The sequence below is a fragment of the Vulpes vulpes genome, chromosome 3, assembly GCF_048418805.1.
Source record: "Vulpes vulpes isolate BD-2025 chromosome 3, VulVul3, whole genome shotgun sequence".
NCBI classification, from domain to species: domain Eukaryota; kingdom Metazoa; phylum Chordata; class Mammalia; order Carnivora; family Canidae; genus Vulpes; species Vulpes vulpes.
The window spans coordinates 15,658,859-15,673,593 of NC_132782.1; the positions used below are offsets into that span (position 1 = coordinate 15,658,859).

Sequence of the window (14,735 nt, forward strand, 5' to 3'; positions counted from 1 at the left end):
GCTCTATGAAACTACAACTCTTGTGTTTTAATTAAGATGATCTTATTGGTTCTCAAAGTTCTGTTTTTTTTTTTTTAAGATTTTATTTATTTATTCATGAGAAACAAACAGAGAGGTAGAGACACAGGCAGAGGGAAAAGCAGGCTCCATGCAGGGAACCTGACGAGGGACTCCATCCCAGGTCTCCAGGATCATGCCCTGGGCTGAAGGTGGCGCTAAACCGCTGAGCTACCCAGGCTGCCCAGAGTTCTGGTTTTCAATCTTGTATTCACCAAGAATTTATTGAGCACTTATTATACAATAGGCGTTTGCCTATGAGGCAGAAAAAATTATGACGGCATGGCCCCTGTACCTTAGGGCCCACTGGTGGAGAAGACCAACATGTGAACAGTAAATGTCAGGCAATGTGGTAACTGCTAGAAAAGAGTACATGATACAGTGAGACCATAAAGGAAAGGTCACCTCTAATGGGAAGATTAGGAAGGCCTCCTACAAGAGATGACATCTACACTTACTTGAATGGGTTCTGTGTGGCCATGTGCAGATAGGTTCTGTTTGTTAAGGCCCTAAAGATTGGCCTAGTCTCTTACCAACCTTTACCATTGTATCACACACTTGCTTATATGTTAGTTTGGAATTCTACTGTAGTTTGTTAATGCTTATATGATGTTTTCTTATTATATTTAATATTTGTGCAAATTTCCCCTTTCTCTAAACTTGCACTGTTCACTTCTCAGATTTCTTTTTAAAAGCTGTTCTCTAGGTTTAAAAGCATTCTTCCATGATTTGTAATTCATACGGAGCATACTATAACATTTAGACAAAATATTCTGAATAACATACTCAGAAATGGAATTCTTCATCATAAATTTTCTCTCAGGTAGAAAATGTTGCTGGACAAGTTTCTATTTAAATCATACTTGCTAGGCTTGACTGATTGCAGGAGTTCACAGGGTATATGCTTCAGACTGCTTCATTTTCAGCAAGGTAAGGCTGCATCTCTACTATGGAGTAATGCAAGGTATTCAAAAAGGGTAGGCCAGGCTCCTTCAGGGTTGTTAGGAATTAAAACCAGCTTGTGAGGGTCTTAAGTTGGCTTGTGAGAAGAGGCAGTTTCTTAGAAGAATGAAGTAAGAAACTTCATGGACGTCCAAGGACAGACAAAGCTTATCAGGCCTCAGAAAGCCTGGATATAGAATTGGTAGTAAATCCATTTGCCAGTCCTCTTTTAAGCATGGTCTTTTTGATTTCTTCCTTCTCTGCTTTCCTCTTCTCAAGATGGGCTCCTGCAGCTTCATATGGTGTCTGTTCTCCCATGACCTCAGCAGGCATCTGAGTGAGAATAATCTCTATTGAGATCTGTTTGCTAAAAAGAAAAAAATTATTTTACTTTTAAAATAAAATAATACATGCAATAGCCAAAAAAAAAAAAAAAAAAAAAAAGAGTAGTATAGAAAGGTCTAAATTTTCTAAAAATCGTATTAATCTCCCTTTTCTAATTTCTCTGACTCCTGATACCTCTTTCTAAAGTTTAAGAGGTTTTTGGGTGGTTTTCTGGAAAATACATATATAAAGATACACAAATATAGATACACATACAAGGGCATACACATACAATAGCTATAAGTGTAAATATTCCTTTTATTTACATAAAATTCTTATCTTTACAAACTGTACAATACTTTTAGAAAACCGTATTTATTTTGTTATTCTTTCCAGTTAATTGACACAAAACTTATTTTCTCTTAAATGGTTACATGTTAGATAGTATTTCATTTTATGTAATTATTATGATTTGTTACATAATCTTATCATAATGATGGACCTTAAAGTTGTATCTGGTTTTCTATTAGAAACAGTTCTACAATGAACATCCTTGTATATTTGTCTACTAGAAGTTTAATAGAGTTTCAGCTTTTACATTTGTTCTGTGATCAATTGAAGTTAATTTTTGCATATGAGAGGAAAAGGTGGAGATTCCTCTTTTCTTTCTGTATATGGCTATACAATTGTTTCAACATTGTTTATTTGTTGAAAAGTTTTCCTTTCTAGTAATATAGAAATATGATTGATTTTAAAATATTCACCTTGAATTTTATAACTTTGATAAATTCACTAATTCTAGTAGCCTTGTTATAAATGTCCTCAGATTTTTTATGTAGATGAACATGTCATCTGCGAATAAAGTCCATTTGCTTCTACCTTTCTAATCTCCAATCTGGTTGCTTTTCTTTTTCTTGCCTTATTGCACTGCCTCCCCTACAATGTTGAACAGAAGTGGTGAGAGCAGATGTGCTTGCCTTGTTCCTGATTTTAAGGTGAAAGCATTCAGTTTTTCACCATTAAATGCAATGTTAACTCTAGGTCTTCTGTAGTTGCATTTATCAAGTTGAAGAAGTACACATATATTTCTGCTTTGCTGAGCATTTAAAAAAAAAATCCTGGGTGGATGTTGAATTTTGTCAGGTGCTTTTTTGTGTCTATTGAAGTGATCATACGGTTTTTCTTTCTCAATCTGTTAGTATGGTGAATCTAAATTTCCTCCTCTAATTAGAATTAAATTTAAAATTAAAAGGTACTGGGAACCCTGGGTGGCGCAGCGGTTTAGTGCCTGCCTTTGGCCCAGGGCGCGATCCTGGAGACCCGGGATCGAATCCCACGTCAGGCTCCCGGTGCATGGAGCCTGCTTCTCCCTCTGCCTATGTCTCTGCCTCTCTCTCTCTCTGTGTGTGACTATCATAAATAAATAAAAATTTAAAAAAAATTTAAAAAAATTAAAAGGTACTTGGAAAAAAGTTTTATGTTACGTATGTACTTTGATATATATATATATGTTGGGTTAACTATATTGATTGTATTGTATATATTTCCTACTATTTTGTCTTCTTGTTCTTTCATGATTGGCTGTGTCTGTTATTATTGTTTTGTTGGTTCTAGGTGTTTTTTTATGAATTTCGACAGTTTTTAGTGGTGAATGATTTATAACATACATAAACACATTATTGATTTAAATTCTGGAGATTTCAATAGTGTATAGAACATTTCCTGGTGCATAGTAATTGCTTAGTTATTATTACTGAATGTACAAATAATGCTTTATGTTTTTTAATAGTTTTTGCCTTAAGTTTGCTCTTTTGTGATATTAATACTATGACTCTTTTTCTTTTTCTTTACCATTTGCCTGGTTTATCTTTGCTGTCCTTTTTACTTTTAACTTTTCTGAGTTAGTTTCTTGGAGAGTTTTATTATATTTTTAAAGATATTTGTTTTTCTTATTTATTTTTAAAGATTTTATTTATTCATGAGAGACATAGAGAGAGAGGCAGAGACATAGGCAGAGGGAGAAGCAGGCTTCATGCAGGGAGCCCGATGTGGGACTCGATCCCGGGACTCCAGGATCATGCCCTGAGCCAAAGGCAGACACTTAACCACCCAGGCATCCCTTGGAGAGTTTATTTTATTTTATTTAAGATTTATTTATTTATTTATTCAGAGAGAGAGAGAGAGAGAGAGAGGCAGAGACACAGGCAGAGGGGGAGAAGCAGGCTCCATGCCAGAAGCCCGACGCGGGACTCGAACCTAGGTCCCCAGGATCACACCCCGGGCTGCAGGCGGCGCTAAACCGCTGCGCCACCGGGGCTGCCCGGAGAGTTTATTTTAGATGTGGATCTGTACAGATTTGGTTTGTTCTGTATTTTGGTCTCATTAAGAAATGTATGTATTTTATTTAGGATGAATGCTTCTTAATTTACATTATATTTTCTGTTTTATTTTTAAATTGTTTTAAAGATTTTATTAGAGAGAGAGTGAGACAGCACAAGTGGGGGTGGGGGAGGGGCAAAGAGAAAGGGACAAGCTGACTCCCCATTGAGCAGGAGCCTGCTGGGGGCCTAGATCCCAGAACCCCAGGATCCTGACTTGAGCTGAAGGCAAATGCTCAACCGACTGGGCCACCCAGGAACCCCAAATTTTTGTTTCTAATGATTTCCCCATCCCCAACCCAAACTCATCTTTTAGCCGTGGATTGTCTTTTCTTTGTATGGGTGTATGAATGTGTGCGTCATATAAGAGTAAGTGTACTTTTTTATGATAATGTCAAAAATGGTCTCTCTCTCTTTTTTTTAAGCAATTTCTTTTATAAATTTACCTAGTGGTTTAATCTCTTTATTTATCAATTAACTGTTGATTACTTACTGAGATGGATAAGAAAATTATCACATACACTTTCTCCTTATTTTTGCTAATGTTGTCATTTAACTTGGTTAACTTTATAATTTCAGATAGTATACTTAATCCTCAATTTCTTGATTTATAATCTTTAGTAAATAAAGAAATGTGAGAAAATTCTACCTTTATTTTACCCTCTACCTCTCTCCAAACTGTTGAATTTGGCTTATTATTTTTTATTGTTGAAATGTGTAACAATCTGGTGTGAAATAAATGTACTTCATACTGTTGTTTAGCCTAATTTTAAATGTATATAGTTTCAGTTCTCCCTATCATACTTTTTCCTAGAATTCCACATTTATCTCTTGGTTTGCTGGATTTGGGGCTCAAGTCATTTTTTTTTTTCCAAGTGGGACTTACGGAGTCATTGAGCTGTTGCATGTCTGAAAATGTTTGTTGTCTTCATGCTTGAACAACAATTTGGCTAAATATAAAAATATTTATTCACAGTTTTTTCTCCTTCAGAACTTTGTACTCATGGGTTGTGTATTTTAGTGTATTGAGTATTGAGTGTTGCCTGAGCTTTCGTTCTGTTTTGTTGCTTTTGGTTTTGTTTTGGGGTGTGTGTGTGTGTGTGTGTGTGTGCGTGCGTGCACGTGCCTGTGTTGGTTCTGTATAACTGACAAATTCTCCCTCTACTGTGATATTCAGTAACTCTATCAGGAAATGTCTGTCTCTCTGAGGCCTGTTCATTTTGCTCCCTGATGTAGAGGTAGTAGGCATTAGGCGCAATCATGTTTTATAGATATTGATTTTGTTCTTTTTGAAATATTGTTTCAAATCCTGAGTTAGAGTCATCTCACCTGGCAGGAGGCATCTTTCCTGCATATCTTTGGAAATGCAATCTGCTTTAGAATGGAACCTGGTTATTTCTTCCACTTCTTTTAATGACCCTCAGAGCCTAGTTTTGAGTGATTATGCAATAGTTTCTTAATGAATTCTTATTGAAGGCATAAGTGAATGAGCCTTGATTCATTTCCCTGCTGCTAATTCTTCCTCTCTGATTACTTCTTTTTAAAATATGGAGTGTTGCTGAGGTTTTTCAGCATTTTGTCCATTCACCATCTCCCAAACCCACCACACTTCTGGGAGAAGAGAGAGCTTGGTTGAGAACAGCAGTGACTGTGAAGTCTTCCATCTCTCACTTTCTCTGAATGCTGCTTTTCAAAGATTATGGCAAGAAAATGTATCATTTCTTTTGTTTAATTATTGCTAATGTTTAATTATTGCTAATATATTTTTGTTTTGTTTGCTGGATTTCAACCTTTTTGTTATTAATATTGTTCATTCATAGTTTTAGGAAAACCTGACTTCACTGTTCCATCTTGCCCCAGAAGACATAAGGGTTTTCTAAACAAGTTTAGAATCTCAAGAGCAGAGTTGAGTTTGTTAGTCTAGCCTATATTTGTCATAGAACCTAATCTAGGGCTTGTATACATTTAGCATTTAGAAACTACTTACCAAATGCACAGTAAAAAATTTTATGGTAATTTTGTCTAATCTCTGACCTATTGTTGAAAGAAGGGGAGATGGCATATAAAAACTAAGTCACCAGGTCTAGTTTTTGATTAATCCAAAGAAGTGACAAAGCACAGGGAAAGAGCCCTAGGACATGGAAGAAATGGCCACACTTCAGAATGAGGATATTTAGTGCTCACTTCAACCCTGGAAGAATTGAGTTCATCTATTTGTTTTTAACCCCATGTTGATGTCAGCTATTAGAGCCTCTGAAAGGACACAGGTGAATGAACAGGGAATTTATCAAGAACATTTTCCTCCTTTGGATTAGGGTTTTGTTTTTTTTTTTTTCCTTCTTCAGTAAACACATCAGTTTTAAGGGGACCATGTGGAATTTATTCCATGGATTCCTTTTTTTTTTGCCAGAGTCAAAGCTCACTTTGGACTATTTTTTGTTTTCCTTTTAGGCCTTTCACCAGCTGCATAGGGGCTGCCTACCCAGCCTGCTCATGTGTATTACTTTCTTCTTTTATGTGTTTTTAGCCTTGGGCAGATTCAACTTTATGCCATTAGACAGTTTCTTTTTCAGGGACATGATGAGAAAGATTATAGATCATTGTGGTGATGAGCCTTTTTGCTCATTTCAGTGTCTTAAATTGATGTTCTTCCTCCAGGAAGAAAGAATAGGAGTTGGATGGACAGAAGAAGGTCACTTGCCTTCTTCTGCCTATTGATTTTCCTGTGCTGTTCAGCAGTTCATTAGCTTCTCCTAACTATAGTTCTGTGTTTAATGGCAGTATGGGCTGGGACATCAGCCACAGAGGGCCACTGACTGTGCCTCAGTCAGCTAGAGGTGGAATGAGAAGGTGACTTTCTGGCAGTATGAGTGTGGGTGCTTTAGAGTCAAATTCTGGAGTATGTTTTTGTTGGGTAAAGGTTTATTGTTTCTTACCCAAAGTGCTAACCTGCATGAGACTGGGAGACTTTTTCGAGTATTATTGAAGGTGAGATGGTAGGGAAACTCTTTAGGGAGGTAGGATTGACCAGGTGTATAAATCCCAGAATATCCACTGACAATCATTTAGTTACACTAAATTTTAAAAACTTTTTATTATGGAAATTAAAAACATACAAAAGTAAACAATATAATAATGAATCCCCCATGTCCTCAGCTTCAGTAATTACTCCTCATGGCCAATGTTGTGTCAGGCATGCCCCTTCTTGTTTTTTCCTCATATTGTTGTACCTGTAAATATTTCAGTGTGAATTGCTAAATGATAAGGAGTCTTTTTTTTTTTTTTTTTTAAGATTTTATTTATTTGAAAGAGCAAGCATGAGCAGGGGGGAATGGCAGGCAAAGGGAGAGGGAGAAGCAGACACTACCCCACTGAGCAGGGAGCCCAATCCCAGCACCCTAGCATCATGACCTGAGCATTAGGCCAGCGCCTAACTGACTGAGCCACCCAGGTACCCCAAAAAGGAACCTTTTTAAAAAACATAACTACAAACAAAGTTAACAATGCTTCCTTAATATTATTAAATAGCTAGTGATCTGAATATCTTATAAATGTTATATTTTAATGTTTGTTTTTTGTGACTCCTCACTTTATTTCACATTTGATACGTATTTTAAGCCTCTTTTAACCTCTGTCTCAATTTATTTTTATTTGCAACTTATTTTTTGAAGAAATTGGATCGTTTGTCTTGGAGAGTTTCTTGGGGAGATTTAGAGTCTGGATTTGGTTTATCATACACAGATGGTATTGTGTACCATGTGCTCTGTCTTTTTGTATTGAAATATAGTTGACATACAATGTTACGTTAGTTTCAGAGTTACAACATAGTGATTGACAGTTTTGTGTATAACGAAGTGGTTATCCTGCCCTTTTCTCTTCCTGTAAATTGGCAATCCAGAAGCTTGATTAGATTCAGTTTAATTTTTTTGGTAATACCATTTCTTCCATTGGGAAGCCCAATGTCTGACTTTGTGTATGTATGTGAAATTAGAAATCTATGGAATCATGTTTGACAAAACCTAACTATAGTATATTCTGTGGCTTATTTTTTAAAGTATGCTGTCTGCTGATAGATTGAAACCAAAACTCATAAGGAAGTCTAAACATTCAATCCTGATAAGATAAAGCAGCAGCTGTACTATTAGTTTACAGCCATATGTGCAACTCCTCACTGGAGTGTGATGTGTAACCTGGGCAAGCCACTCCTCTCTTGTGAGAGGGATCTGGAACTGAGCTGCTCTCTGGTGGTGTGAAACCTGCCCCTGCTAACAGCAAGCAGAGATCATGTTTGGTCCATTAGTACTTATCAACAGAAAGAATGTTCTCAACCACCATAAAGAGATATGGCTTCTGCCCTCTAGGAGTTTGCCTTCTCAAAAGAAAACAAAATAAGAAAAATGACAATTGTTCTTAACTTCCAAGGGACTGTGTTACCATAAGGTTAAAGTCTCTTACTAAGTTACTAAATCAATCTCTCTCTCTCTCTCCCTCCCTCCCTCCCTCTCTGCTTCAGTAATGAGAAGTTTGGCTGTTTCCTAGATAATTGGCTAATCATGTGTGACAAAGATAGGAAAATACTCCTTAATGTTATATAACCCTTTTCACACAATGGGGATATCCTTCCCAGGTGATGTTGTCTTTGCCTTGCTAATAGCTATTAGCAAGGGTTTGGGTACAGTAGGAATAAAGGGGACAGCAGAATCTTGCTCTGAAAAAGTAGTGACTTTGATGAGAATCCATTTGTGGCATCGATTTACATAATACTACTGCATACAAAAAACAAAGTGTTCATCAAATCTTTACTTTAGAGCAACTGCACACATAGACGTGTCCAGGCTGATAGGACTTCTGATTGGTTTGTAAACTGCTCAAGCTTACCCTGCGCTGAAAAATGTATCATTTTCCTCTGCCACAACATACGAGTCTGTTTGTCTTTCAAAGAGAGTAGCCTGTGTAACCTGAGTTTTGTAGCCTCCTGAGGTTACTCCTTCAAGTCCAAATAAAGGATGGGGTTCCCATTTCAGGAATTGTAGGAAGCCCAGGTGCCTCCACAGAGACATATGAGGTTCTGCAGAGTCCTGGGGTCTCAGATTCATCCTTTTACTTCTGACTGCCCCTGGCTCTTCTTTGCTTAATCCTGACTATTTCCATGAGGTCAAGCTCTGTCTATCTGGATCCAGGCACAGACTGCAGAAGTGCAATCTCCCCCAACGTTAACATTCTGAACAGGAGCAGCTTTTTGGCTCTCAGAAGGGCTATTCCAGCTAGCTCCCTTGAGCAGATTATCACCACTTTTATAGAGCGGTAGCATAAGCAGCTACTATTTGGTCTGAGTATTTAATCAAAATCATCAGGGAGTTGATAAGGTCAGATACTGATTTTAAAGTGAGAAGGACTGGCAACCCTGTTACTGTGCATCTGTTGTGTTACACCTTTATTTAACCTTATCTCTGGATCCCCAGATGGACATGATGGGCATGGCAGGGGAATCTGATCTTCCCTCTGTTCACCCATCTAACTGTAGATGAGTCCCTCTAGGTGAGTCGCTTTTTTTCTGGCAGGGACTAGAGTGACATCCATTAGGTCAGTGGGGGTATTTAGCTTCCATGTGATTGGGAGTATTTCCATATAGAACTTTTAAATATTTGATGCATTGGTGAGACAGTACCATTGTTAACCAGCTAAATCCCTTCATTCTATTCTGTGGAACAAGTATCACAGGATCAGGCCTAGGGAGGACTGAATTGCCTGTAAACGCTTGTGACACCAATCTGGGTTTTATTTTCTTCATTTGTAAAATTGGAGTGTATTGGTTTGCTAGGGCTGCCATAACAAAGTACCCCAGACTGAGTGGCTCAAAAAACAGAAACCTATTTCCTCACAGTTCTGAAGGCTGAAGTCTGAGATCAGAGTATTGGCAAGGTTGATTCTTCTTGGCTTTTGCATCACCATCTTCCCTCTGTGTCTTCACATAATCTTCCCCTTGTGTATGTCTCTGTCCTAATCCATTATAAGGATACCAGTCACATCGAATTAGCACCTTGCATATAACCTCATTTTCCTTAAATACCTCTGTAAAGGCTCTGTCTCCAAAAGTAGTCATATTTGTAGGTATTGGAGGTTTTGACTTCAACATATGAATTTGGAGGGAGGATAGAATTTAGTACATAACAGGGAGTAAGGGTGGGGTGTGGTGGGGGTGCTTAAACAGTGATTTTCTAATAATACTCTGAGAAGGACTCAAAGACTATCTCAGTTGCTTGGTTCTGAGAAGTTTCCCAGGACATAGGATTTTCAGTGCTGAAAGTAAGGCCGTCCTAGGCGAACCAGGATAGTTAGTCACTCTGCGTGTCTCCCATGGGGCAAAGGGTCCCCCAGCCTGCCTCAGCCAGACCTGTACTGCTTCTTTCAGCTTAAACATCAGCATCCTAAGTGAGATTAAATTTAACAAAAGGGTTTTGTGGCTCAAAATCATTAGAAAACCACTTGATTCAGTGGCCTCCAGGGTCCTCTCTTGATGCCACATTCTGTGATTTCATTTGCACACACCAAATCCCAGCCATTTGTCTGAAACTATTAACTGATTGGAGTAAAACTAATTTGGTTCTCATTTAGTTCATGGCTAAAAGTGAGATAAAACAAAACAGGAAACTGTTAAGCTTTGTCTATTCTGAAGTAGAACTTGGTACTATGCTTTTATGATGGCAGATGCCCTCTCTGGGCTCTAATTATGCTCACTTTATTCTGTCTCCATCTCCTAATCCTAGTACCAACTCTGTAAAGTGGATTGCATCACCAGTGGCAGCAGTTCCATGATGCAGATAAAGAAAACAAGGTACAGAGAGACAAGTAGCCAGTTCACATATCATCATTGGTCAGGGAAGGGCCAGGATCATGCAGACAATTTGACTTAAGCACTACTGTTAGACCACTGAACCCAGATGTGAGCATCTCTGCTAGTGGGGGAACTGGCAAGTGTAGGGACTGCACTGGCAAGTATAAAGTAATTCCATCTAGCTGATGGACCCGATTCTTCTCTCCAGAAAGCACATCTCAGTATCCTCCCCCAAGCCCCCCCCCCCCAAGCCTGTCTGGCCCTGACCAGTACCCCTGGATGGTCTAACTTTTTACTGTTGTAGAAGCTAGGCCTGTAACAGTTCTTCAAAAGTGTTAAGAGGTTTTAGGGGATCTCACAATAAAGAACACTGAAACACATAGAGACAAAGTTTCCTTGCTCATTCTTTTTCTGGTCTTCTGATAATGTTAAGGAAAATTTTGTGTTTGTCTATAATTCCCCTCTATCATTTGATGATCTATCCCCCCCCCCCTTTTTTTAGAAAGAGAGAACACTATCTGGCTGTGCTCTACAAAACACTTTCTTGTTTTGTAGCAGTATCTGGTTGAACTTTTGAATAGCTCTTTATTGTTTCTAGCATAATCATCTTTTTGCAGCTAATTTTGATGTTTGGCAAATGATAGTGGTTTTCCATTTAGGGTGGAGAAAAAGTGCCTTAAAAGATATTTATTAATATGAAAAAGCAAGTAAAAGATGAAGAAGCAAATAATTTAAGCATATTTTAATAAGTAATAGCATAGGTAATGTACAGATGGCAAAAATAGTAAAGATTGTGATGAGAAAGATTGATTTTGTAAAACACTGGCCAGGAGGAAAGGCTGGAGTTTGTTTGAATCTTGAAACTGGCAGATGAAAGGCAGGAGTTATTTGACCAGCCAGTCTTTTGGGGTCAGTTCCTCAGCTCTTGAGGTGCTGTCTGTAGGTGACTGTAGGCTCCTTTGGAGCCTGCCAGGTGAACTCTGGAAAGACAGGTTCTTTCTAGCATCAGCCCTACCGTCATTGGGATTCTATTTTGTTTTGGTAATGGTTTTCAGTATCTTTGAAATGCCCCCATCACAAAGAGTAGGGATAGAAACCGAATTCTTGTGCCGGGTCAGAAGGCTGCACCTTGGGAAGATACAGTATAGAAAATAATTAGGATTACAAGTGCAAATTGAAATGCCCAGGATGGGACAGAAATGCTCACACTGGGTGGCTACCAAGCCACTGTGTGAGGATTGGATGCCATGACTCTTGCTGTTGGAGCCTAATTGGCTCCTCCCCTGTGGTTAGAAGCAGACTGGGTTTGGGACCCTTCGTCAAGGAGCAACTGATCTTAAAGGGGCTTTTTCACGGAGTCAATCTTGGGTGACTTTATTTGCCTGTCAAGCTTGCTACCGATACTTAAACTATGTGAACTTCCACAGGGCTGTGTTCTTAGTAAATAGGCAAAGTGAGTTTGCAGTCAACAATGTGAGTTTGTTGACTACTTAGTATGATTTCCACACTAGGCTGTTCCTGTATGGATGGAGTTTGAGCTTGGCTAATCCTTGCAGGACCCAATACCTGGTCAGCAATGAGCGCTATACTTTGATGCCTGCTAGAGTCACAAATTCGTCCTACCTGGCAGCCTAGACTTTGCACCTGGAAGTTGGAGACTGGTGTACAGCGACCATGAGGGAGGCCTGCTCGTGGTTACCAGACCCTGAGCAGGAAGATCTTAGATCTTTAGCTTTCAGATACTTCCCCCCCACCCCCACCCCAGCAGCAACCTAGAGAACAGTCCAGTCATGATCAGACATCCTCTTTGGCCCTTTAGCTCCTTCTTATAGTACTTCTATAATCTCCTCTTTTAGAATCATGTTTTAAAAGGTATTTCAGAGTCATATTGCCCATTCCTCCACCTTCTACCCCCATTACTTAAGAAGGTTTCAAATACCCTTTTTTAAAAAATCTACTTAAAAGAGGAAAATGAAAAGTACCATAATGCTGCTAATTAAGAAATAGTACTCTTGTTCAGAGAGGTGCCTGGATGGCTGAATGAGTTAAGCTGACTTCACCTTAGGTCATGATCTCAGGGTCCTGGAATCCAGCCTTAGGTCGGGCTTCTCGCTTAGTGGGGAGTCTGTTTCTTCTTCTCCCTCTGCCCACTCCCCTGCCCCGCCCCTCATGCTTACTCACATGCACGCTCTCTCAAATAAATAAAAAGAATTTTTTCTTTTAAGTTTTATTTATTCATGAGAGACAGAGAGAGAGAGAGGTGCAGAGACACAGGCAGAGAGAGAAGCAGGCTCCCTGCAGGGAGCCTGACGCAGGACTCCATCCTAGGTCTCCAGAATCACGCCCTGGGCCTCCAGGATCACGCCCTGGGCCAAAGGTGGCGCTAAACCACTGAGCCACCTGGGCTGCCCAAAAAGAATTTTTTTTAAAAGAATATTTTTGTTTTGAAAGCCCACTGCCCCTAATCCTGTGGTACATTGCACATAACGAACTTTTCTCTCCATCAGGAAACATCTGTATGGATTGTTTCATTACAACCACACAATGCTTGGACTTGAATCACTTCCAGATCCTACTGATACCTGGGAAATTATAGAGACCATAGGTAAAGGCACCTATGGCAAGGTCTATAAAGTAACTAACAAGAAAGATGGGAGCCTGGCTGCGGTAAAAATTTTGGATCCAGTCAGTGTAAGTAATGGTAGTAAATTGCAACCACAGTGTAATGTTTTGTGGACATTGAGTTTTCAAATTCTTTCCTCTAGGGATGATTTTCCTGAAACCTGGCATGAAATCTCAAAATGACCCATGATTTGTCAGCTTATCTGAATGAAGGGACTCCATTTGGAGTTTAAAAAATTCCTTGAATTTCGGTTTCTTGTCCATATTACTGTTGTTTTTGTTTTGACCTTTTGGGTTCTTCAAAAGTTATTTTCTTGGAAAGAGTAATGTATTTCATTCCCTTATATAGAGTCTTGTGTTTTTGTAAGTTACAAAGTGATCTAGACTTGTGGTATTCATTCATCTTAGTCTGGCATCTTTTTTCAGAGTGCTGAACACCTAGGCTAAGCTGGGTCCCTTCAAGCTACTTCTCCTTAACTGCTTTGAAAATTCAGACATTTTAAAGTAAAAATAAATACTTATAATGGTATTATTAAAGAAGAAAGTAATAATTGATAAAATAATTAGACGGTTTTAATTGGGATATGAATGTCCATTGTTAAGTATTTTCAAGATACAGTAATGATGACATTAAAATTACAGAATAAATATGCTTTATTAAGTGATATCGTACCTGTATTCTTCCTCACATGTTAGACTTAATCCAGCATGCATTTTTTACCCTGTGTAGGATATGGATGAAGAAATTGAAGCAGAATACAACATTTTGCAGTTTCTTCCTAATCATCCCAACGTTGTAAAGTTTTATGGGATGTTTTACAAAGCGGATCACTGTGTGGGAGGACAGTTGTGGCTGGTCCTGGAGGTAAGAGACTCCCATTGGGTAACCATCCATTTAAACAGAGCACCAGGGACAAGCAGATGCATTGTTGCCTAAATAGTGTAAGATACACACGTGAGGAGTTGGTCCCTCCTGTGTATCACAAGTACCTTACCAGATGTGACTTTCTCCTCTGTGATTTTTACAGGTAGGCTGTGTACAGAAAATATTCATGTTTCTCTGCTGCAAAAGTTTAATAATCTTTTCTTCTCATACAGAGTGTATATAGGAATGCAGTTGGAAAAGGATATTTTTTCCTTAAGCTGGGAACATTTCATAGAAAACATGTTCCAATTGATGGCAGTTCATTTTCAAAAATTGCTAACCCAGGGTTTATTTGGCGTGGCAAGTTTGGATTAGCCCATTCATGTCCATTAATCTTCATTTTAGATTGGGTTCCCTTAAAACAGACTCTTGAGCATCACCTGTGGCAGATTTATTGGAGAGTTCTTGGAGGAGCTAGACCTGGAAGGAAGTGAGGAAGGCAGGACTGGGCAGGGGAGACATGGAATAGCAGTGTGATCACAACAGAGGCCTCTGCCCATTCTCCAGAGATGGAGAGCGTCCTGGATTGTATCTCTGCATCAGCCGGTCAAAGCTATGTGCCGCCTTGGGAAGGGGTGTGACTTAAGGGGAAGCAATTCTCTGTAGCTGGCGGAAATTCCTGGTAAATGGTACCGCCAGGAGCTGGGAGCAG

The 14,735-nt window shown here is 39.0% G+C and overlaps 1 protein-coding gene across 3 annotated transcripts in view; it reads left to right on the forward strand.

Annotated features, from left to right (window-relative positions):
* The window catches only part of MYO3B (myosin IIIB), a 431,205-nt gene that overhangs the window by 41,433 nt on the left and 375,037 nt on the right, over positions 1-14,735 (forward strand). For all 3 annotated transcript variants that reach the window (XM_072751897.1, XM_072751898.1, XM_072751899.1), the window contains exons 2-3: positions 13,044-13,227; positions 13,889-14,023. In XM_072751897.1, coding sequence (XP_072607998.1) covers positions 13,044-13,227; positions 13,889-14,023 — 319 coding nt within the window. The remainder of the gene's footprint in view (positions 1-13,043; positions 13,228-13,888; positions 14,024-14,735) is intronic.